This window comes from Acanthopagrus latus, chromosome 8, assembly GCF_904848185.1.
Source record: "Acanthopagrus latus isolate v.2019 chromosome 8, fAcaLat1.1, whole genome shotgun sequence".
NCBI lineage: Eukaryota > Metazoa > Chordata > Actinopteri > Spariformes > Sparidae > Acanthopagrus > Acanthopagrus latus.
Window position 1 is genome coordinate 31,047,437 of NC_051046.1, and position 25,338 is coordinate 31,072,774.

Genomic DNA, 25,338 nt, shown 5'->3' on the forward strand with positions numbered 1-25,338 from the left:
ATTACTATTACCTAACTATGTTACTCCCTCCATCCCCTGGCCTAATGAGGAAGTAACACTGAGCTCACTCCACTACAGCTGCAGCAGTGGTGTGTAGACTCTGGTCCCATGAAGTGAGTGATGGGTGGAGTCAGTGCAGGGTGGGCAGGTAAGGACAGATTGATAGACAGGTAGGCTACTTGTCAATATCTTCAGGCTGCTAGAATTGATTGGATGGAGTTATTACAGCCCTGTCGCTGCCACAGATGATGAATTGTTTAACTTTTTCTCCCAAATCATTTTTTATTTTGTTTGCTGTCTGGATCTTGAGAGATTTTATACAAATACAAGCTCTAATGTTGAGCTGTAAGTTAAGTTGTGGAGTGAAGAATCAAAATCCCTTTACAGTCAGTTGGGTTTTGGTAAGTAAGGCTCTGCTGCCATTAACATGTGCATTTTGTTTGATTTACTGTGAGTTCATTTAATTTTTATCCATTCATTCATTGTTATTTTGCTTTAATTACACATGCAAAGAGACCCTAAATAAATATATAGCCCTAGGAAATCAAGATGTCTGCTGAGTCTGCCTACTGTTTCACTAGACATTCGAACCAGACTGTTCAAAAGCATTTACGTCATTTGTCATAAATGTACCACATCATGTTCCAAGATAAATGTTTCACATCCCATCAGACATGTGGGTCACCTCAGTTGAGGTTGTGATGATCCCAGTCACAGAGTATGTGTGTGTGTATGATGTAAAGAACCTGAAACCAGGTTTTCTGTGTTTGTGTGTGTGCCTGGATGAAACAATCCACTGTGTTTTGTATATTTTTTTTGTAGGCACGCATCTGTGTCAGTTTCCATTCTGTCCAGTAGGTGGGACTTAAAGCGTGAAGGAGTTCTTTTTGTGGTAGCCTTCCCTTCTCCCTGTTATGTCTCTCCATTATTTCCTAAGACCAGCAACAGCGCTAAAGAGACAGACGAGAGGGCGAGAGAGGGATGGACGGATGCCAGTAAACGAAGCAGAAAGAGGAGGTTAACAGTACTGGGTTTCACGCATCAGACCCCTGGAGTATTTTCGCATGTTTCCCTCCTCGCGGCGCTGTCCTATTAAAAAGCGCCGGAGAGCTGTGACTGGGATCATCACAACCTCAGGCATAAACTGATGCACGCGCCCGTGCACGGCATATGGATATACTCTTGTATAAAAGGGGGTGTTTTTAAAAAAAAATATTATCATAACATTTGAATTTCAGTGTGACAAATAAGCTCAGAACACCGCTATCACACACCCACACACAGAGCGGACTGACTCTCTTATTTTCTCTTTCTGCTGCGCGAAGTTGAGAAGAAATCTGTGGACCTGAATCGTGACAGCATGGACAGAGTCGGTGCGTTATTTGGCGCATTCGGCGTCCGTCGCCTTCCCAGGATATGGCGCTGCTGGAAGATTCTCTTTCTGCTCAGCGCTTTCTTTCACATCTATCTTGGCTCCTTGCAGGACTGTCCGGCCACATGCACCTGCTCGTCCACGGAGATATACTGCAATAAGTCTGACGATAGCAAATTCTTCCCGCTGCTCTCCTCCCAGGGCGCCATGAGCGCCGGGAACGGCACCGGGAGCATCGAAGACCTTTTCCAGAACATCACCTCCATGTAAGTGCCGCTCTTTCTTTAGGTAGAAGCTTTCGTCTGTATAGGATATGAGCCGCTGGTTTTGATCAGAGCTGCGTGTGTAAGTACACATACATTGAAGTGAGGTTACCGAAGTTTTGTTTGCAGATATTATCGTGATTTTGCAGGAAGTCTTTTATGAGACGTGGAACATGGACTTACTGATGTCAGAAATGACACAACATTCTACCGTTGTGCAAAAAAGGGAGATTCGTGTTAAAATGTGCGTTTTGAGAGAACTGATGTTTCTATGGTGGAAATTCACAAAGATATATTTTAAATCATCACTTAATTCACGAGAAATGAAATATACAAATAGATAATACAAAATATTGTAAAACTTGAGAGTTGGAATCTGCTTGAGAGTATGCAAGGACACTTCACTGTGGAGAGGTCAGTTGATCCTTCTACTGTAATATTGTCTATCCATACATCATGGACTCTATACTGTGTACACTAGCCTGATTACTTAAGGCCTAGGACAACTTGTAGTGTACTACAAGACACTGAGGGCACTAAGCAAGGGAAATATGTTGTTCCCATCCATGATCAAAAATATAATGTGATTGTTCTGCATGTCTCCAGGGTTAGGGATAGGGGTTAGGGCTAAGAACTCCAAGGTCCCCCAATTGGGGGCTTAAAGGGTTTAAGGCCCTTTGTAATTACCAACCACCTGCTTCAACCAAACAGGGGGCAACATTTCCCTGTTTTCTCAAGATTTAGTTCAAACCCTTTTTGAAATTGATCCTATACATTTAAAGTGTTGCTACACAAGTGCACTATTGCATGTTGTTAAAATTGTAAGGACTAAAATAATAACTTCTATGTATATGATTACCCATATATTCACCATTGCTCAGTTTCCTTCTTTTGTTACACAATTAAGTGCTAAAGAAAACTTGTAGGTAAACAGGATACATAATTCTGAAGACAGCTCATTCTGCTGGTGTAACAAACACAGGTCTGTGAAAGCAGGCATGCTTAACAGCCACCTCAACCTACATTTGTGTAAAGCTGGCACAAAAGCCTTTCCAGCAGGTTGGAATTTTTCAATTATTGTCAACACCAAAAACCTTTCTTGGTTGCCATTTATTAAAAGGTTCACAAATTTATGAAAGAAAAACAAATTGAAACAGCTCCATAATGTCCCTTTTAGGGCCATAGATATTTCCACTTATGTGTTTATTTAAATATGAACAGTGTGGTCTGATGTTTGTATATAACATGCAGGATTGTCCTCTCTCTCTCACACACACACACACACACACACACACACACACACACACACACACACACACACACACACACACACACACACACACTCACCCACTCTGTTTTGTCTGTCCCACTTTCCAGACACATTGAGAACTGGACTGGTCTGCAGATGTTGAGGGATGTGGATATGGAGCTCTACACTAGCTTACAGAGACTGTAAGTAATGATACATTCTTTTCTGTGCCTGCTTGTTCATGCAGTGATGTAATGTTTCTACTGTAGATCACCAGCTAAATGCCTTGCTGGATATATTTCCAACCATTCCTGTCCATTAGACTAACACATGGAATGCCTGAAATACGCACTGCGAGAGCACCATTAAAAAAACAAAACAAAACATATTATGGGTAAGAGAATGAACTGTAAAAACTAATAAATGTAACAGTTAGTCAGGCGTGATGTACAGTGGCAAGAATAAGTATGTGATTTTGTAATTTCATTGTTTTTGGAATAAATTTGTTATAAAATGTGATCTGAGCTTTATCTAAGTCAAGAGTAGGTAACATAATGTGTCTGAAATAATAACAAAAAATTCAGATCTTTCATGTCTTTACTGAACACAACTATTCAACATTCAAAATGGCAGTGGAAAAAGTGAACCATTAGAATTAATAACTGGTTGACTCCCCCTTTGAAGCAATAACCTCAACCAGCCACTTCCTGTAGCTGTGGATCAGACCTGCACATCGTTGAGGAGGAATTTTAGCCTGTTCTTTCTGGCAAAAATGCTTTAGCTCTGTCATATTCTGTGGACGTCTCATGTATATGGCCCTCTTCATGTCAATCCGTAGCGTCTCTACTGGGTTGAGGTCTGGGCTCTGATGGGTGTGGATTTTGTTTTTCTGAAGCCATTCTGTTGTGGACTTGCTCCGGTGTTTTGGGTCATTGTCCTGTTGAATCACCCACCTTCTACACAATTTCAGCTGACGTACAGACATTCTTGCATTATCCTGAGGGTTAGGATTAGGGAATTGTCTGATATACTTGGGAATTCATCTTCCCCTCAGTGATTCCAAGCTGGCCAGACCCTGATGCAGCAAAGCAGGCCCAAATCATGATGTTTCGTCCACAATACTTTCTGGTTGGGATGATGTTTTCATGATGATATGCCATGCCCTTTCTATGCCAGATGTAGTGCTGTGTGTTTTTTCCAAATAGTTCAAGCTTAGTTTCATCAGTCCACAAAACATTTTACCAATAATGCTGTGGACTGTCAATGTGCTCTTTTGCAAACTTCAGGCATGCAGCAATGTTCTTTTTAGTAAGCAGTGGCTTCCTTCATGGTGTCTTGCTATAGATACCCTGCTTGTTCAATGTATAATGTATTGTAGACTCATGAACAGAGATGTTAGCCAGTTCCAACGATGCCATCAAATCTTTGGCTGTCATTCAGGGTTGTTTCTTTAACTCATTAAAGAGTCTTTGTTGTGCTCTTGGTGTCATTTTGACTGGGCGCCCACTTATTGGTAGAGTAGCAACAGTCCCAAAGTGTCTCCATTTGTAGATTGTTTGCCTAACAGTAGACTGGTGAGTTTCTAAAGTCTTTGAAATAACTTTGTAACCCTTGCCAGCTTTATGTAAATCAACAATTCTTGATCGTAGATCCTCTGAAAGCTCTTTTTGGTGAGGCATGGCTCACATAAGTGTGTTCTTTTTGTGCAGAGCAAACTCCAAAAGTTTGAGGGGTTTTTATCAATCAGTAGATGTAAGTAGCTGTAGCCCACACCTCCAAAACCCTTGACTTAGATGAAGATCAGATCACATTTTATGACAAATTTATTTAGAAAACCATGAAATTCCAAAAGGTTCACATACTTTTTCTTGTCACTAGACGTGCTAAACGTTGAAAAAGTTGATTCTACCCTCTCACTGAAGTTAAATAGTGCAGAAATACAGAGTGTCTGTGAAAGAGACACCCTGTAGTAAGACACTCTACTTTCAAAATAATTTTGAAGATGTTATTTCAAGGTGAAGAAGTTACATAATGTTGCTTTAATTAAGATAAATAGAAACAGAGGTACCACAGTAGTGGATCTTAGAGAGAAAACTAGAGTCAGCCGGTTAGGTTTTTTAAAAAAAAAAATTGGTACATCCTTTATTTAAACATAAATTATGAAATAAATTGAATGGTCCTACTAATATATAATTGATGGGGACATTCTGAAATATGTATTGGTTCAAGATGTTCCATTGAATATAAATTGTCCTGACTGTTCACATAGACAAGCTGCTGCAATTTCCACTTAACAGGTTTACCCTCTGAAAATGAGAGGAGCTGCTGTTTTCAGTCAAACAAGGTCTGTTTCCTGATAATTATTACTCATTACAAGAGAAATTACACCACCTCTATGTAATAATCATTGAGTATTAAATTGTAGCATAATGTTAAATCAAAAGTTGAATCTTTATGCATGTCAGAGTCATTTCATCCAGAAGAGATGAATGCTTTATGTGGTCGTGTCCTGTACTTTCATTCTGCTGACATAAGAGAAAAAGAAAGGATCCCCACACATCTACTCTACCCTAAAAAGGAAGATGTACACAAAAAGGAAAATCATGTGGTTGAATGGCTTATAAACAGTGCATTTAACATGCTCAAACAAACTCACTCAAGTTTCTTGCAGTATTGAATATAGATTCTAAGTGAAAGCTAGGGTCTGTAATGTTGTTCAGAAACACATTTTGCTATACTGGGTGCAATGGTCCTGCTATCCTGAGAGTAGTCAATACATTATGTGTTCAAAAAAAGGAACGAAAATAATAAGACCTCTGTGGCAGATGCAGGATTGAGAAAAAGCTGACCAAATCCGTGCTTTTTGGCCCAAATAGCACGGATTGGTCAGATGTTCTGATTGGTCAGATGCCTTCATGTCTCATTCTGCCTGCGCCCCCCTCTGTCCCTCCCTCCTCCGCACATGCACACGTTACGTTTCACTGATGCTGGAAATATTCAGCTCACTCCTCTGCAGAAATATGGAGTTGCAGGAGAAGACGTTCATTTGGTTACAATGGCAGAAAAAACGCAGCCAGCGTTGCTTGTAACAGCTCACCCCTTGAAAAAGGCAAGGAAAAGAAAGCCTGAGACAGAAATGGCTGCAACGAAATAGGCTCTGGATAAAGAAATAAGTCAGACCCGAGTCAACATCAGTGTGGTGTTTGAGCAGTGGAGACAACTGGGGCATGTGGAGGGCCTGAAAAGTGATGCAGAGGTTGCTCTCTTTCTGTTGGACAGGTAATGATTTGTTTTGTTTCGGGGGGATTTGTTATTTTCATGAAATATGTAAGGTTTGCCAACTTGGCTACGTTTGTAGCTCGTATTAGCCCAATGCTAACGTTAGCTTCTTTGTGTGTTGTTTTTAGCCATGAGAATGGCTAATGAGTCAGCCCAGTTTCCGCTGGATACGAGTCTGCTGCGTTGCGGCTCCAATCAGGTTTTGCTCCGCCTTCCAGCAGTCCCCACCGCTTGCGGTTTGAGTCCGCCACGGCGCAGTAGGGTAGACAGCTGGCCTCACTACCTGTGCTGGTGTCAACACGGAGTGTTACTTTTGAAAAGTAACAGGATGTTGTTTGTTATTTCGGCACTTTACTTCCTGTCTGCTCCGTGCTAAATTCAGCTGAATTGCTGCGTTGTGCTCTGGCATCTCCTTCTCCCTGCTGAGTCCAACTGCCAGATGCGCGTTCAAGATTGCGGGGGCGTGGCTTTGGATGGGGCACTGACGGGATGGGGGGGGGGGGCTTAGAGGAGGGGCCACTTTCAAATCTTGCTAGCTTGCTTGATAGCTCTAAAGGATTGTAGACCCTAGTGTCCCTGTCTGCTTGTTCCCCTCCTCTAACTGAATATAACTAAGAAGGATGGAGGTAAATGTTATTCATTTGAGGTATTCTCTCGTGTGTGTGTGTGTGTGTGTGTGTGTGTGTGTGTGTGTGTGTGTGTGTGTGTGTGTGTGTTTAGAACAATTATGAGGAGCAACCTGCATACGATCCCAGCTCGTGTTTTTTCCAGGAACCCCCATCTGCACTACATGTGAGTATATAAAGATGGCGAGCTTAACAGGAAAAGAGTACAAACACACACATACAAACTCAATGGTCTGAGGCAAGGTAACAATTTAATCAATTTAAAACATACCTTTGTTGGAGGAGGACGTTGATAATAATGATGCTGCCAGCGTAATAACACGACGGATTGACTAGTTTGGTCCAGCTACCAGAAGACACGGATGTCAACAAACCGGTATGTAGCTCCTTGCAAAAGCACACTGTTTAACTACTTTTTTATTCATTTTGAGTCATACATGTTACAGTGCTGTGATGTAAGGTGTCTCCTGATGTTGCATAACTTTTGGGGTGAGATTTTGGGCTTGTAAACAAGCTTAAAACACAGTGTAAAGTTCTGACCCCATGCTGTTAGCTGTCAATGCTGTTCATGGAGCCTTGTAATGGTTGGACCAAATGTGTTCGCGTCTTCGGTACTGGCAAGATAAGGGTAGCTTGAGCAATGAAGCTGCATGTTTAAATTGACCAAAGTTCTCCTTTAACAGGTGAGACTGGCCACAACTGATGCATGGGACGTGCTTCTCTCACCCATGTCAAGCGTGGTCGTTGTGTTGCATGGTCTAGGGACCCATTTCTATGGCACCACCTGCGCAAATGCTTAGCAAAAACTAAAAAAGACCTGTAGACAGTCATATGGACATCATACCAGCATTTCAATGCAGTTTTAATGTCTATATCTGTAGGATTATGTCACAGACATAAGGAGAATACACACACACACACACACACACACACACACACACACACACACACACACACACACACACACACACTCACCCACTCTGTTTTCACACACAGGTGATGGGCAGTTTCTTTCCAGTACACAATCTTTCTTTCACTTTCACTTTCTCTCTCTCCCTCCCTCTCTTTTCCCCTCGCGCGTTCTCACTCATTCAGAATAGAATAGAATAGAATAGAATTACTTTGATGATGCCAGACTGGGAAATTATTTTGTCACAGCAGCAGTGGGTCTGCAAAAATATATACAATATATATATATATACTATAAACAATAAACAACAATAATATATACAACAAAACAGTAGAGAGATCAGAGTTCTCTCTGTCAAGCAGAGGTGAGAGAGTTATTATAAAAGTGATGGCTTGTGGCAGGAAAGATTTCCTATATCTATTGTTATGACAGAGAAGCTGAAGCAGCTTTTTGGAGAAGGTGCTTTGCTGTCTGACCAGTGTGAGGTGGAGAGGGTGGAGAGGATTATCCATGATTGACAGCAGTTTTTTCAGTGTCCTCCTCTCCATCACGGCCTCCAGAATGTCCTGTTTACAGCCAATCACTGTAATAGAGGAGGTTGACTGTGTTGAAATTGTGATTATTATAAATCAGTACTTACTAATAGTAATTATTGAAATTAATAATCAAAATTCATAATCAAGTCATTGAAATTAGGCACCACCCGTGGAATCACGGACCAATAACCAGACCAAAACAGTCTCAAAAGAAGAGTTCACTTTAAATGTAAATAGTTGTAAACTATTTAGAATTAAAGGAACATGGAATGAAATGAATCTGAGCATTGACCATTACAACCAGCAGTTACCACAAAACATATGCATGGATAATCACAGAAAACTGCTCTGTACAAAATAATATAATATAATTTAATAATTTAATATGAGCAAATCAGTAATCAGTAATACTTCAATCACCAAACATCTATCATTCAACTACATATACATATTAAATAATTTTAAGCACTCACTAAAATGGGCATCAACTCCACTGACCAATTAATGTAATAAGTAATTAGGAAAATAAATCAAATCAAATGAATCACTCTTATTTCTGAAATGTCTAAATTTTGATTACATTGACCAGTATCTCTGTTATAAAGTAAAAACACTGTTGCAACAGCAGAAGGTTACTGCATATTTTCTGAATATGTTGACAGTTATGTGGGTGGTCCAAGAACATTTCTTATTTATTTTCTTTCTTTTTAGGGTACACGCAGCTACCCTTGTAATGACTTCATGGAGTTTGCCTGAAAGTGATGAATAATCATTAATAAAGATGAAGACAACAACTACGTTTGACTGTCTAGGAGCAAAATGCTCTATTTAACTGGACCGGAAGGAGTGCTGCGGTCTGTGTGTGCAGAATATGGTTAGTGGATCTCAGTCCTCTGATCAGTTTATGAGTGCATTGCCCCTCTTAACTGGGAGTTGCACCTAATTGTTTCTGCTCCTAGAGTCCATTGCAGGTTATGTTAATGATATGTTCCTCATCAAAGACGAACAATTTCATCCACCCACACCCCATCCCCTATTAATCAGAAGGATAGTACTCATGACCTGTCCTGTCCAATCAGAGGACTCCGTGCACCACACACTGAGTCCCATTGCACCGCTCCTCCTGCTTCAGTCAAATAGAACATTTCTTACTTATCTAAACTGTTTCAAGATTTCAGGATGTCCTGTATATCTCAACAACATTTAAGAATAAAATTAGAATCAAAGACAATACACAAGTAAGACTAAAACTAAGAATTGTTTCCCTGTACAGGGTTAGACATGTTGAAATAAATTTACATGTTTTATTTCTCCACATTTTGTGTGTGTGTAGCAGACAGCAGCAGCAGGGCCAGGTCAGGAGGGCTACTGTGACTACAGTACTAATTAGGGGACCAGCGGTGCTAAGAACCCTATTGTAATTGTAAAGATTTTTATTTTTTATTTTTCTCCGGCAAAAAGTGGTGCTGCAGGCTAAACTGTGCAAGGGAGGGCGGTGCAATATGGAATGTTAGTCCTTACTCCTGCAAATATCTCAGATATAATATCAGATATCAAATATCTCATATCCGCCTGCAGAGGGCACTATAACCTAGGCCACTGAGTTGTTGCCTATAACTCCCACACTGTATGTCGCACTTTCAAAAACCTTGTATCCCCAGATTCCCTGAATGGAGCTGAATCACTTTCCAGCTGGCCACGCCCACTTGCACCTAGAAAGTTTTTTGGGAAAATTGCAAACAATGGAAAACATACTTTTTCTAATTCCTTCTTGGGATTTTGTCCGATCTGCATGAAACTTGGCAGGTACACTCTTCAGTTGGACCTGATCTTAAGTTATCAAACAAATTTTGCTTGTATGAAGCTAGCTATAAAAATGTAAACTGTTATGATATCTTGGTCAAACTAAATGCTATTAACACCAAATTTGAGATCCTTGGTTTCCATGACACTGGGAAGGGATGAGCTGAATTTGGAGAATTTTGGCCACTAGGGGGCGCTACAAATATGGGAAGTTTATATCTCTTGAACAGCTGCACTGATTTTTACGAAATCTAGTCAGTTTGATGTAGGGCCAATTCTGACGCCATATCTTGAAGGTGGCCATAACTAGTCACCGTGGGCGTGGCTTATTACAATATAAACAACAAACAGTAATTTCAGTCAGACTATTTTGCTGAGAGTTTTGAAATTTATATGGTACAGATAGAATAGGGCACAGTTCTTCTATACCAAAAATCGCCTATGTACTCCACTAGGTGGCGCTGTAATGGATGCAATCGCGTTTTTGCCTATAACTTCCACATTTTAAATAACACATTCGCAAACCTTATATCCATATCTTCCCTGAATAGAGCTGGGTTTTCTGACATAGGACACACATAGGACATAGCCCACTTCTGCTGCACATATCTTTTGCTAAATCGCCACATATGCAAAATCTACTTTTTCGAACTCCTCCTTGGGATTTTGTCCCAGCTGCGTGAAACTTGGCACGTACACTCTTAATTTGGACAAACAAATTTCTGTAGCTAGCTATAAAAATGTAAACTGTTTGATGTCTTGGTCAAACTAAATGCTATTAACACCAAATTTGAGTTCCTTTGTTGCCATAACACTGGGAAGCAATAGGCCAAATTTAGCGAATTTAGGACACTAGCGGGTGCTAAAAAGATGGGAAGATTATATCTCTTGAACGGCTACACCGATTTTTATGAAATTTGGTCGGTATGATGTAGGGCCAATCCTGAGGCCATAATTTGAAGGTGGTCACACACTCAGCACTTCCAGTGCACTTCCCATTACAGCAAATACCACGGCTCAGACGCGGGCCTGTGTCCTCACTTTTGCCCCGAGCCCGTCATCATTTGGGGCCAACTTCCGTGGGCTCTGCGGTGCGTGGGGTCTGAGTTGCCCCCATTCATAACTGCTTGTAGTTCTAGTTATCTTTATAGTAGACCTTTTGTTTACTTAATGGACCATTGTCGGACAGGTCTTCCAGCTCCCACAAGGTGCATTTTCACAGTGAGAAAATGCACCTTTTTAACACTGTAAATTTGGTGTTTTGTTTTTAGTCAGCTGCAAATGTGGCGTCCATGGGTGTCGGGGCATGCTGCCGTCTGGTGTGCTACTGTTAGCGCATGCTGACGCTGAGGCTTGTTCATGCAGCTAACTACTACTGAGACACAGGCTACTGACCTAACTCAAACTCACACAACATATTTCCATGTAAAATAACACAAACTGCAATCGTGATCAAATTATCAATAACTACAAGCAAAAAACACTTAAATTTCCTCAAGAATGCACACATCATTAGAGAAACACACAGAAAGTCCATGCAGATTCCCAGGGTATGCTCACTGACTGGTCTGCTGCATTTTAGTGTAACTGGGCATGTTCTGACTTGTACACTGCTAGTTGTCTTTGCACCAGTAGAGGGTGCTGTTGCACCTTTACCTGTAGGGCTTTCTTACAGTTTCTGTGGCTGTATATATGCTGGAGCAGTAGCAGGCAAAGGCAAAGTCGAAAATGTCCCAAAAGAATGAGGAAAACGCCTCCAAAACTCCTGCCATTTTTGGCAAAAAATGTAATGGTTATTGGCAGAAAAGTTTTTTCTAGCTGCTCTCCAGCTGATGATGTCATGCACTCTAGCTCATGCAATAAACACCCATTATAAACATCAGAAGATGGCCTAAAAATCCTTAAAACTAAAACTGTGATGATTTCAAAACCGTAAAAGATTTTTAAAAACTGACTACATGCCCAACAGTTCAAGCAAATGGAAAGTTAGCTTGAAAGTGGGCTTGGCCTACACCAAATAATTCAGCTGAATTGAGGGAACATGGAGATATAAGGTTTAACAGTGTGTTACACATTATGTGTGACTTATGGACCAAAAATGCTTTCATGTGGAAAACAGCGCCACCTGCTGGTCATTTTGGTGTGTAAGTTGCAGGGGCTAGTCTATACTACCCCTATGAATTTAATTTCCATAAGTGTTATGGTGTGGGCACAAGGCCAAATATAGAATTAAAACTGGCACCAGAGCACCGCCTAGTGGCCGATTGATAAGTCCTTTGTACGATATTCTCAAGAGGGCAGTGGCATTGATTATACCACGTTTTGTGTCAATCCGCCCAACTGTTGTGGAGATATAAACTATTCGAATTTAAAGAGTGCCACCTTGTAGTCATCTCCTACAATTCTGCACACATCCTCAAGAACTCATGTCAAACTATTATCTTAAGTTTCATGTCATTTGGACAAACCATTGTGGAGATATGCAACACTTCCTGTTTGGAAGGAAATCTGCAGGAAGTTGTTATTTAATAACTTGAGTATTGTTTGGCCTATTGAAATTCTTTTAGTAACTTTTTGTCAGGAGGGTCCACAGATGCTGTGTGCCAAGTTTCATGCAAATCAGTGAAATCCCCTGGGAGGAGTTCGAAAAAATAAATTTTCGACATTTTGCGACATAGCGAAAAAAACCGGTAGTTTTTGGGCGTGGCCTATCAGCACAAATCACTAAACACGTGCATGTGAGGTTTTTGAATGTGCGTCAAAGTATATGGGATTTACTAGCCAAAACGCACTTTCCTTAACAGCGCCATCTAGTGGTGGAAATTCAGGACGACAATAGATTATAAACTTTTTCGCAAGGTGTGACTTATATTCCAAGTTTGGTCAGTTTTGGGGTATGTCCAGGCAGTGAAAAATGTGAAAAAAGAATCATTTGAAAAACAATAGGGTCCTTGCAGGTTCCCTGCTCGGGCCCTAATTAAAGCTGCAAGCAGCGTTGAACGGGCCCTCACAGTCCACGTGCCTTGGGGCATGCTGCCATCAGGGCATGCTGCTGGCGGGGCATGTTCAAGCAGCACCTTCCGCTGAGGAAGTCGTTCCTTTATAATTCGGTGGCTTGCTATTGCATGAAATAATGTACGCTGAAGTCAGAAAAACTGTGCTAACTGATGCATGATTTCCCGGACAAAGACTGAGTCGATGGTCCGCTTCTGGAACTGGCTGAAGAGAATGTCCACACGAGTTATGATACAACTGAATAGTTTCAGGAAGAAGCTGAAAGTATCAACTCTCCAGCTTCCCCTGAACTCACCTGATGGTTTCAAAACACTGGATGATGTCACCTTTGTGCTCAAACAGTGTTCACAGCATGGATATAGAAGTCTGATCTTACTGTGCTTGCTCTTGGGAGTCTGTGCACCACCACTCTATCAAGCACACTGGTTCTCTTGGGAGATGTTGAAAAAAAGCCAGAGAATCCAAACAGGTCAGAGAAGAACTGATTTACTAATGGGATGTGAGATGTCACCTGCTGCATGATGAAAGCTGAAGAGGAAGAAAGATGGATATTTAATAAGCTGAAAAGGCAGAAAAGCTGAGAAGTAAGAGGGCTGAAAGAGCTTAAAAAGGTGAACAGTTTCAATGGCTGGTCATATGCTGGAACAGTAGCAGAGTGGAAATGTCTCCATAAGAAAGATTGGGAAAAATGCTTCCCAAACTCCTGCCATTTTTGAAAGCAATGTAATGTTTATTGGCAAAATATTTATATATTGAGTCACAAGGGACATTGCTGAACTCTGTGATGCTTTTTTTTTTTTTTATCTGTGTTGAGTGAAAAATAAGGGTGGCAGAGTGACAGACAAAACAGGTACCGGCTGCTCTCCTCCAGAAATTTAGGCTCAAAATTAACATTACGGCTTATGGGGGAGCTTCTGGAGTGCTTGTCGCTCTAGGACTTCTACAGCCAAAACTGTAAGTCCTACATCTGAAATAAGACCATCATCTGAAAACCAACAAGATGTCCTACATTTGTATGTATATAGTGTCTATGTGAAGTAAAACATGCGGGATCCAAATCAAGCTGAAGAGAATTTTTTTCTCCTGTTCTTCCAGCTGCTCTACACTCCAGCAATGATGTCACGCCCTCTAGCTCACGCACAACACACCCATTATGAAATCAGGAGACAGCCTAAAAATCCTTAAAACTAAAACTGTGATTATTTGAAAACCATAAAAGATTTTTAAAAACTGAGTACATGCCCAACAGTTCAACGTCTTCTGACTCTTTAGAAGTTGGAATGGTGTCTGTAGCTCAAAGCATGAGGGACAAGGAGAGGTTGAAAATTGATGAGTTTTGAAGAGGATTTGAAGAGTTCCCTATTTACTTTCCATTTACAATACTTAGACTGTGACCAGATCACCACCTATTGGCCGATTTACACCAAATTTTAGACAGACCATCAGTAGGCCATACCACACAATCATGAATATTTATGTGATAATCGGACAGTATTTTGTAAAGATACACAAGAATGTCTGTTTTCAATGCAATGTGCAAGAAATTGTTGTTTTATGTTTCGGGCATTTTATAGACAATCAAAATTCTTTTGATACCTTTTTGCCAGGAGGGTCCACACATGCTACATGCAAAGTTTAGTGCAAATTTCTGAAATTGCCAAGGAAGAGTTCTCAAAAGTACGTTTATCATCATTTGTCGCGATTTTGCGTATGGAAAATTACTGGAAAAGTGGGCGTGGCCAACACCACACAATTTGCCTGAACTCAGGGAACACGTAGATATAAGGTTTAACAATGTGCCATGTATTCTGTGGGAGTAATGGGCCAAAAATGCTTTTGCATTGAAAATAGTGCCACCTGGTGGACATTTTTGGTGTGTATGTTACAGGGGCCATTCTATAGCACCTCTATGAATTTAATTTCCATAAGTGTCCATGGTGTGGGCACAGGGCCAAATATTAAATTAGACGGCCACCAGAGCACCACCTAGTGGCGGATCGGTAAACCCTTCAATAGCTGTTCTCAAGAGGGCACTGACAATAATTGTACTAAGTTTCATATTAATCCGATGACCCGATGTGGAGATATAAATTACTTCAGTTTAAAGAGCGCCACCCTGTGGTCATCGCCTAAAATTTTGCATAGGGCCTCAGGGGCCTATGGGGAAGTAGTACAACTTTAGTATTGTATGGTCTATTGAAATTCTTTTAATAACTTTTTTGTCAGGAGGATCCACAGATGCAGTGTGCCATGTTCCGTGCAAATTGGAGAAATCGCCTGGGAGGAGTTCGAAAAAGTAGGTTTTTGTCATTTTGCGAAAAAAAAAAAAAAAACAACAGGCGGAAATGGGTGTGGCCTTCCCACGAGATTCAGCACAATTCACTGAATGAGTGGATATAAGGTTTTTGAATGTGTGACAAAGTATATGGGGGTTGTAAACCAAAATGCACTTCCCTTGATTGTAGCGCCATCTAGTGGTGGAAATTCACAACAACAGTAGATTATACAATTTTTCGCCAGGTTTTTTCCATGATGTCTCCCTGTTGCCACAGCCTGAGCTCCCTCTACTTGACATAAGGTTGGCTCTCCCTCATCTCCAGCATTATTTTGATAGGTCTGCAAATCTGTCTTCTGTGCCTTTGCCTGTTGTCTCTGTCCACCGACTGATTACTCAGCGTAGACAGAGATCACAAACACAACAGGTGTTTACTGACTATTCCCCTACAGTCATCTGTTTGGCACCCTAGCCTGTCACAATCAGTCCGGATAGCCCCACTCCATTGCAAATAAATCTCTCATCCTCAATGAACTTTGCACCAGTGAATTCCTGGATTTTATGTTTCTTACTGAAACGTGGCAACGTTAGGGTGAATTTGTCCACTTGAATGAGCTCTGTCCTGTCGGCTGCCAAGTTACTGGTGCGCCTCGCTTGGCACACAGCGGAGGTGGGCTCGCTACTGTATATTGCGCGATATTCTAGTTAACCACTCCTCCTTTGAGTCACAGATGATAAAGACTGGCTCAACTAACGTATTTTATTGTGTCTTAATTTACCGTCCCCCTGGCCCTGCAGGTGTCTTCCTTGATGATTTTACAGAGTTTTTAGCCTCCATAATTAAGTTGGAGAAGGTTTTATTCATTGGCGATTTTAACATTCACATTGATAAGGTCAGCTGCAACATGGCTGCTAACCTCCTAGCCATAACTGACTCTTTCAACTTCACCCAGCATGTCTCTGGACCCACACACACCAAGGGCCACACCCTGGACCTTGTTTTCTCCCTTGGTTCAAGCATTTCTAATGTGTGTGTAGAGGATGTGTGTGTTAGCGATCACAGTTGTGTTTACTTTGACCTCACCTGTCCCTTGGATCCTCCTCCTCCAAAAACGAGGGCAGAAAAGTGGTTTATAAATGAGGAGGCTGTTTGGAAGTTTTCTGTTTTGTCCGACCCATACTCTCTGGTAGGATACAGTGATGCAGTTGCTTTAATAGGGACTTTTAACAGCCATTGCTTGAACATTATAGACAAAGTAGCACCTTTGAAATTAAGCCATGTCTTACATAAAAAGACTCTCCAGAGAAACTGTCGAAAGGTAGAGCGGCTATGGAAATCAACAAATCTTGAAGTTCATAGGATTTACCTGAAGGAATTGAGAGCCTCCTTAAATGAAATCCTAAGAAATGCCAGAACCCAATACTTCTCTCAGTTAATATCCTTGAATAAGAAAAACCCCAAAATCCTTTTGACACCATACACTCCATAGTCTGCCCTACCAATCAAAGTCCTGTGTTTTCCTAAGCAGACAGTAATGCACTCCTCACTTTCTTTGTTGAAAAGATCAGAGATATCAGGGGAAACACCTTACCACCATTGTGTTATGGGTCTGCCTGTGTGTTGTCACCCCCTCACACTTGGTCCTTATTTAACCCTGTGATATTACATGATGTCTCTACCCTACTTGATAAAATGAAACCCATCTTCCTGCCCTACAGATATCCTCCCCACAGCGCTGTTCAAAAAGTCTTTTAAGTCTATTGGCCCTTGTATTGTTGATGTGTTTAATTTATCTCTTTCAACTGGAGTTGTTCCGTGTCTTTAAACATGCAGTTGTCGAACCAATATTGAAAAAACCCGGTCTGGATCCATCACACCCTGAAAATTATAGGCCAATTTCTAAACTCCCCTTTGTGTCAAAAATCTTAGAAAAAGTGGTGGCAGAACAGCTCACTGTACATTTAGAGAAGCATGAGATCTTCGATAAATTCCAGTCCGGATTCCGTAAAAAGGCATCTACTGAACCTGCACTACTTAAAGTTTCAAGTGACATTCTGATGTCAGCCAGCGTTTAAACCTTCTGAGCTCCATAAACTGTCTTCCTTAACTGACTGCCTGACCAATATCAAAAAATGTTTAAATGACAACTACCTGAAGCTTAATTCTGATAAAACAGAAACATTGATTATTACGCCGGATGACAAAATCCCTCAGATCAGGCAGTACATTGATGATGTTTTAGGCTCATCTGTTCAGTCAAGCCCCAGAAACTTGGGAGTCATTTTTGATTCTGCAATGTCGCTAGAGCAGCGCTCCAGATAATTATTCAGAAACTGCCTTTTCCACCTGAAGAACATTGCAAAATTGAGTGATATGGTGTCAAAAGTTGAACTTGAGATGGTTATTCATGCTTTTATTTCTTCTTGTCTAGACTACTGTAACAGCCTTTTACCTGCCTAAACAAGAAAGAGCTTAACCATCTCCAGACTGTACAGAATGCAGCTGCACAGCTTTTAACTCACACTCACAAAAGAAAATACATCACCCCTGTTTTAGCTGCCCTGCATTGGTTACCAGTCCATTTTAGAATCAATTTTAAAATTTTGGTGCTTACTTTTAGAGCCCTTCATGGTCAAGCACCCCCTTACATCTCTGACCTGATTAAACTTCATGTACCTGCCCATACCATGAGGTCGTCAGGTCAGAGATTGTTGGTGGTCTCTTACACCCACTTTAAGACCAGTGGTGACCGCTGCCGTCGGGGTGTGCCGCGTAGATGTCTTCAGCGCAAGACCCTGTACATGTTTGAGCAATTTGGAGTAGATGGCAAATTGTATCTGCAAGCCATACTGAGTTGATGGTTTATGGGGAAACATCAAAATGGAGTGCGCTAACAGGTGTGTCGTGGGTGAAAGCTTTTGATAAGTTGTGTCCACAGATGCTACTTGCAAATCGGTCAAATGGCCAAGGAGGAGTTGGAAAAAGTACATTTATAATATTTTCACAGCGCTTCAGTGGCTCATGGGGAAATAGTCACCTGGGTTTCATGTCATTCAGATAGACCAATGTGGAGATATCCAACACTTCATGTTTTGAGCAAAATGTACAGGAAGTTGTTATTTAATAACTTGAGTATTCTTTGGAATATCAAACGTTTTTGTCAGTAGAGTCCACAGATGCTGTGTGCAACATTTTGTGCAAATCGGTGAAATAGTCTGGGAAGAGTTCAACAAAGTAGGTGTGCAAAATTTGGCAAATTTGCAAAAAAAGACAAATATGAGTGTGGCCTACATGTCGAGATTCAGCACAATTCAGTGAAGGCGTGGACATAAGGTTTTTGAATGTGTGACAAAGTATATGTGAGTTATAAGCCAAAACGCACTTTCCTTGATTATAGTGTTTTCCTTGATTATAGTTTCTTAGTGGTGGAAATTGAGGACAACAGTAGATTATGAACATTTTCGGCAGGTGTGACATATATTTCCAAGATTGGTGAGTTTTGGAGCATGTTCAGGCAGTGAAAAATTTGAGCATTCGGGACGAAAAAGTGGTCATTTGAAAAACGATGAATGAATGACTTTTATTGTGTCATGCATAGATGTATACCCAGCCCGCATGGGCTTATAGGACACCAAAAGAAAAAGAAAGAAAGAACCAAACCAGATCTAGAGCACAACTGGATCAGCACAACAACATTAGCACATCAAAAAAATAATTAAACAAATGTACCTGTCTTCTTTTCCAGGCTTGAGAAATAAAGCAGTTTTAAACACATTGAAATTAAACAACCACTCCAGCTTCTGCTCATCAGAGCAAACAATAGGAACCTCGCAGGTTGAGGCCTGCTCGGCCCCTAATTAATATATTGAAGCAATTGGTTATAAGTAAATGTATGCAAAAACTAAGTACAATTCCCCGTAAATGTAAATGCATATTTCTCCTTTCTCATATCATTTTGCCTAGTGTTGGTGGCTTCTGTGGTTCATAACCAGTCATTTTTCTTCTTCCACAATCAGACATGCATGGTAGTCCATATGCCCTGCAACTGCACCGTTCTGTTCGGCAGTCAGTTGTGCAATTACAGTGGATCATCTGCAGGAGGCTTTCTGGGGCAACAGTATTACTAGTCATAACTGGCAGTAACTGGCTGTCCACCAGTTTCTATCCCCAATCCACTGTGTTCATGTCACCTTCCTTTCCAATCCACACCATGATCTGGAAGTAAACCCTTTGGCAGTGGTATTTGGTTGAGGACTCATTTTTTCTCGAGGATGTGTAATTGTCAACTGTCCATTACTTTCGCGGTAAGATCAAACTTTCATGAATGCCTGCTCCTGATCTTGATTTTTGGGCCAGCCAGACTTTCTGTGCTTTTCCTCTGGGTCTTTCTGGAATGTATCAGTACGTTGCATCCATTACGAAAACTACTACTGCACAAGTGGTGGTAAACACAGTCTACAACATCTAGATCATGGTCATAATAATCGATCCTGCCTTTTACAGTGCAAGCCCACTGATCTGCACGATTGTCACAACACTCAAGAATGGACTCTGCGAGCGTATCCGTCTTAACACTACTTGTGTCTTTACTTCCATGTGTTATTGTAGTCCCACAGAAAAGACAATCGATTTGGCTGTTGAAAGGACCAGTCACTACTCTGGCACTTCTTTTGGTGGCTCAGCTTTGTTCTCTTGTTGGATTTTAATGTATTTTTTATGTAGGTACTTCTGTCGACATTGAGTGTACTGTTTCACCAGTGGAAATGTGTACTTGCATTGTTGATTCCATTGGCTCCCTTCTGATGAACCTCAACCACATCAGAGCCATCTCTTAATTTTGAATTTATTTTTTTTGTACAGCAAATGGGGCAAGTTTCTCGGTTTACAACAACTTAACTCATGGTCAAAATTGCATTTGGAGTGTATTTTTTCCCCTCAAGCTAATTCAACAATATTATCCTCTCTCAACACATTGTTGGCCTTTTTCAACAGAAAATAACTTTTCCCAGAGAAGAGGGGTGGGGTGGATGGTTTAATAAGTCAAGGATGAATTTTGTTTGAGCAAAATGGTATACACTGTGCTGCCAACATTTCAATGAAGCTGTTGTTGCTGAAAATTGTGAATTTAGATTTGTTGGGTTTAGTATAATGCCAACTTTAAACTAAAAACAGCTATAGAGGTTGCATTATATATGTATTACCTTATTCAAACTGAAATAAGTGACAATTTTAGAGGGTTCACACAGAGGCCTCTGTTCAGTGTAATTCGGAGTTGCTTATAATCAAAGTTATACAACTCCAATATAAGTAACTTTTGGTTGCAATAACTTTTACATTGAATGTCAAGTCTGTATTTTAGCAAAAAAAGGGTATGTGTCCAAAAACACATACTGAGAAGGAGTTACATGACATAGGCTAAATTGTTTACGTCTTTGGTAACAAAGATAAACACTTACAGTAATCTCACAAAATCATGCATTCCATAAGTATGTAATCATGTCAGTGCAATTTAGACAAGTCCAATGAATTCATAGACCCAAAAAAACATGGGCTTAGACACAAAGATTACTATATGTGGCCGCCTATATCTTTTTTTTTCTTAAACCATGCTGTGGTGAGCTTGAATAGCAGGTATAGTAGATGCATGAAAATACATACAAAACAATAATAGTAACTGTGTCTGACTAATGTATCCAGGCACTGGATAAAGTAGGTTAGGAGCCGGGGGATCCCTACAACCTTGACTAATGCAGGGTTTCCTCCAGTGCGTTATAAGCTTGGCGGCCCACCAGGCTTAAATTTCCCACTGCCAGGCAAAGCATTGTTTATTTATTCAAAATAGGTTTGCATCACGTGAACACATGGTGGGTCCACACCCCACTGCTACCGTCACTACACGCAAACTAGGCTGCTTGTGATGTCACAAAGAAAAAGCCAAAAAATGCAGAGACATTTAACCTGCTGGTTCATCGGATGACCAAGAGTGCAGCAGTGGCTGAGCCACGGGTTGATGAGGCAACTAGCATGGATGTTAGCTCGTCATCTGCTGTGGTGGCAGAGCAGCCTTCTCCAGGCCATGATGGGAAACAGAGGATTTAATCAAAATTAGTTGGTGGACCTCATATTCAGTGGGTGGCTGTACCTGACAAATTATAGTTAGTTTTGTACTACGTGAAAGTATTAACAATTATAAGTGTGCTAATTTCACAGTGGTTTAGTCGTAAAACTCCACTATTAAATTCAGCATTAGATAAGCTATGGCGGTAGCTGTTTTAATAAAGTCAGAATTTGGTTTTGCCGAGTCTGTCGCAGCCACCGCCAGCGGGCAACACAGGAATCCTCAAGCAGAGCTTTTCTTGAAGCTCCTTGCACTGCTTATAGGTAAGATGTGCTCAACACTCATGTTGAGTCTCTCCACCATCGCACCAGCATCAATATGGCAGCAAGCAGAAGCAAATGTAAGCAATGCCACATTGTTTCAAATGTAAATATAGTTCATTGATCATAATGAAATATCTATTATGAATTGTCCAGTAGTTAGCTTGCACTGTTTTCATGTTGTAGCATTCAAGCCAGTGATTAAATAAAGCCATAATAGGCAGTTTTGAATGCCTTTACTGGCTCCTAAAGCATGAAATTGCATACAAATTAACTTTTAACACTGGTTTAATGCAAGACAGTTTGGACCCACTCTAAATTTTACTATGTCACGAATCTCTAACCTATAGGGCACTGCCATCAGTCAGTTGCTGGCCTGTGTCCAGTCCCTGTCATCAAAAAAAAAAAAAAAATGCTTCGCAGCCAGTGGGCCGTCCCTCCAACCTACTACCAGGCTCAGCAAGTTTTCTGTGGGAAACCTTGCTAATGTGTTGACACAGGTTAGAAAGTAAAAATTATAAAAATATCAGCTTAAATCCTGAATAGATATGTTAGCATTACTGATCGTTGCATCCACAAGCACACAGTTATATATATATATATATATATATATATATATATATATATATATATATATATATATATATATATATATATATATATATATATATATATATATATATATATATATATATATATATATATATATATATATATATATATTCTCCCTCAAACAAACAATGTAATGAATATCTGAAAAATGAAAATTAATCAGTCTCTCAACCACAGTCTGCCACAGCTAATTAACAGTAATCTCCACCCGGCCTTCAAGCTGGGCGTTACCATATATCTCAGACTGTATGTTTAACTTAAAGGCTTATACAAGTACAAACAGTAACTTAAAAGGGATAGTTCGTGTTTTTTGAAGTGGGGTCATAGAAAGTACATATCTATAGTCGATCTGTTCCCCTACCATAATTACTGATCTGCACAGCCTCAGTTTGGAGAGCAGACAGACGCTCCAGCCCAGATGCTCAGCTTTGTACTGCAGAGAACGGTGTCCACAGAAAAAGCAAAATTCAACCACCTAAAAAAAACAAGGAGCATGAAATTCCAAGAACCACGAAACAAAGTAACAATGAAACAGGAAGTGGCAAAATAAATCAGTTCAAGTACAAAGAAAAAAAAAATCAAAGTTCAAATCGAACATTGGAAAAACAGAAATCTAAATCCAAAGAACACATACCATGGGGAGACAGGAAGAACATGGACAGGAGCATGGACACAGACAGATACAATGAACAAACATGGACTGCAGGGAAGACACAGACTAAATACACAGATGCTAATGACAAGAGGAGGAACAGGTGAGGAGAGAGGAGGGAAGAGGTCAGGTGTGGTAATGAGCGGGGGGAGAAGCACAGAGGAAAAACCATGGGGGGAACAGTAATACAGACAGAGGGAGACAGAGGGAAGAACATAAGAGACACTTAAAGGGCACAGTGGGGCATGGAAAAAACAAAAACACAACAAGAAACGATTCAAAGACATGGAGATCAAATACAGGAAACTACAAGGCACAAAACCATTATCTGAACATAAGAACAGGACATGAATCTACAGTAATGACAGCTATGGCTTCACTGCTGTAGCGCAGCATTAACCAGGTCATATGATAGGAGAAAGATGTGATTGGAGGATTGACAACAGCTGACAGTAATGCTGGTATGCTCCCATACATTGACTTTTTCCTCTCTTTTTTTAATATTCATTTCTGATAAAGCTCATGACTGATAGACATGGCCAGAACAAGTTTTTCCATTTTTATGATGATGCTATAGTAATGCTTGTGCTAAAAAAACAAAACAAAAAACCTGTATGGCCATAGGGCATATGACACTGGTGACTTTAAGCTCTTATTTCCATTTTGAAGTGAATTTCACATCTGTCTTACATTTCCTCCTCTCTTGTATTCTCTCCTTCAGAAACCTGTCCAAGAACCCTAATTTGACCACATTGTCCTGGCAGATCTTTGAACATTTGCAGCTCTTCGAACTGTAAGTTGTGTTTTGTCTTTTAGCTACAGCTGACACATCATGTCTGCACTGTTCCCTGTTCAATGTTGCCATCAAAATCATCATACTAAAAAAGTCCTGTATGTCTCTAGGACTGGTCTTTTTTCACATTCCACAACCAAAGTAATTCTATTATCTATGAAAGAGCTCACCAACCAGAAAATGCTTCAAGTGACATGTGTAGAACAGCTGCAGATTAAAGGGCCTATTCATACGAAAAGTTGATTTTTGAGACTCATACTCCACTTGTCAAATAATGATGCTTTGGGATTGTAGCCCCGGTATTTAACGAGGTGGGGTAAGACTCAAAATCAACTTTTCTTGGGACCATTAGCCATGCCTTTGTTCAATGAAATATATTCCAGTGTCTGTAAAAACTATATGTATGCTGAGAAAGTGACTGCAAATATTCTGTATATGCCGACAGTTATGTGGGTGGTCAAGCACCCTAGTGATGACTGTAAGACATAGCATAGAAAGGTACAAATCTTCTGCCACATGAAATCAGTTGTCATCAGTCACTCATATATGAGCACAGAGTTTTAAGAGCACTTTATAAGTTTTTTTCTTTTCCAGGGATCTGAATTGCTATTCACCAGTTTGTATAGATCGCTGACCTGACTCTATAGTTATCTGTAGTTATCTGTAGTTATTGTAGTTCTTTTTGTAGGTTCTCAAGCTACACTGCAACCTGTTTGCACACACCTTTAAATGCACCATCAGACAAGAGATTAGTGCTCTCAAAAATATTGATCATCGTAAATAAATTGAGTCTGAATATTTGAATATTTTTCAGTACTCATTTTCCACAGTACTGATACACCACTACCGGCTTCTTTTCCCATAGTAACGATCATGATTTTGGGTATTGATATTTATTGCTTGCACCTTGTGAGCGTGTGTGTGTCTGTGTGTGTTTGATGAAAGCAAAATGTGGTTATGGAAATATCTACTGTAGCGGCAACTACCGTAGAGGTTGTTTCAAGTGCTTTGTCATGTAGTTATACTTGGAGGCAACCACAGACCACAGCTCCAGAGGGATAATGTAATCTTCTGTAAACTTGTCAGTTTTGCTGCCAGGGGCGTCAAACTGGGGGGAAAAGTGGGACTGATTACCCAGGGACCCAATGGGGGAGGGGGCCCTCGAAAGGCCTGAAGTTAAAATGTTTTTGTTTATTAATTTTTTTAAATCTCTAAATTATTAGTGTCATAACTAACTTAAAATTGGCAGAATAAATCTGATGATCTGAGGCCCCTCTCCCCCCTCACAATACATAATGGTTCAGTCCACCCCTGCAGCTGCAAGTGTGTGAAGATGCATCTCCAAACAGCCCAATGAGTGGAGTGGCTGCTGCTCATCAAGACATGTCTTTACCCAAGAGAGCACAGGGAGGAAAAGGCAGAATGGGAAAAAAAACAAGGAAAGGGAAGACAACTCCTTACGAGTGTATTTCAAAAGAAAAGTGAGCACAGTTCACAGCAAATACAGTTTAAGAAGAGTTAATGTCAGTGGCTGTTAAGATTGAAGGCAGTCAGACAGCCATGAATCTAGCTCA

The 25,338-nt window shown here is 40.5% G+C and overlaps 1 protein-coding gene across 4 annotated transcripts in view; it reads left to right on the forward strand.

The window, feature by feature from the left end:
* The first annotated feature begins 894 nt into the window (after positions 1-894).
* The window catches only part of LOC119024832 (NT-3 growth factor receptor-like), a 266,546-nt gene continuing 242,102 nt past the window's right edge, over positions 895-25,338 (forward strand). Inside the window, exons 1-5 of one of the 4 annotated variants that reach the window (XM_037107966.1) lie at positions 895-1,373; positions 1,484-1,638; positions 3,013-3,087; positions 6,884-6,955; positions 23,693-23,764. In XM_037107966.1, the coding sequence (XP_036963861.1) occupies positions 1,580-1,638; positions 3,013-3,087; positions 6,884-6,955; positions 23,693-23,764 (278 nt within the window). In that variant the 5' untranslated portion in view covers positions 895-1,373; positions 1,484-1,579. Of the gene's footprint in view, positions 1,639-3,012; positions 3,088-5,216; positions 5,229-5,961; positions 6,164-6,883; positions 6,956-23,692; positions 23,765-25,338 lie in introns of those variants that run through there. The other 3 variants (XM_037107965.1, XM_037107968.1, XM_037107967.1) reach the window with 3 other exon arrangements.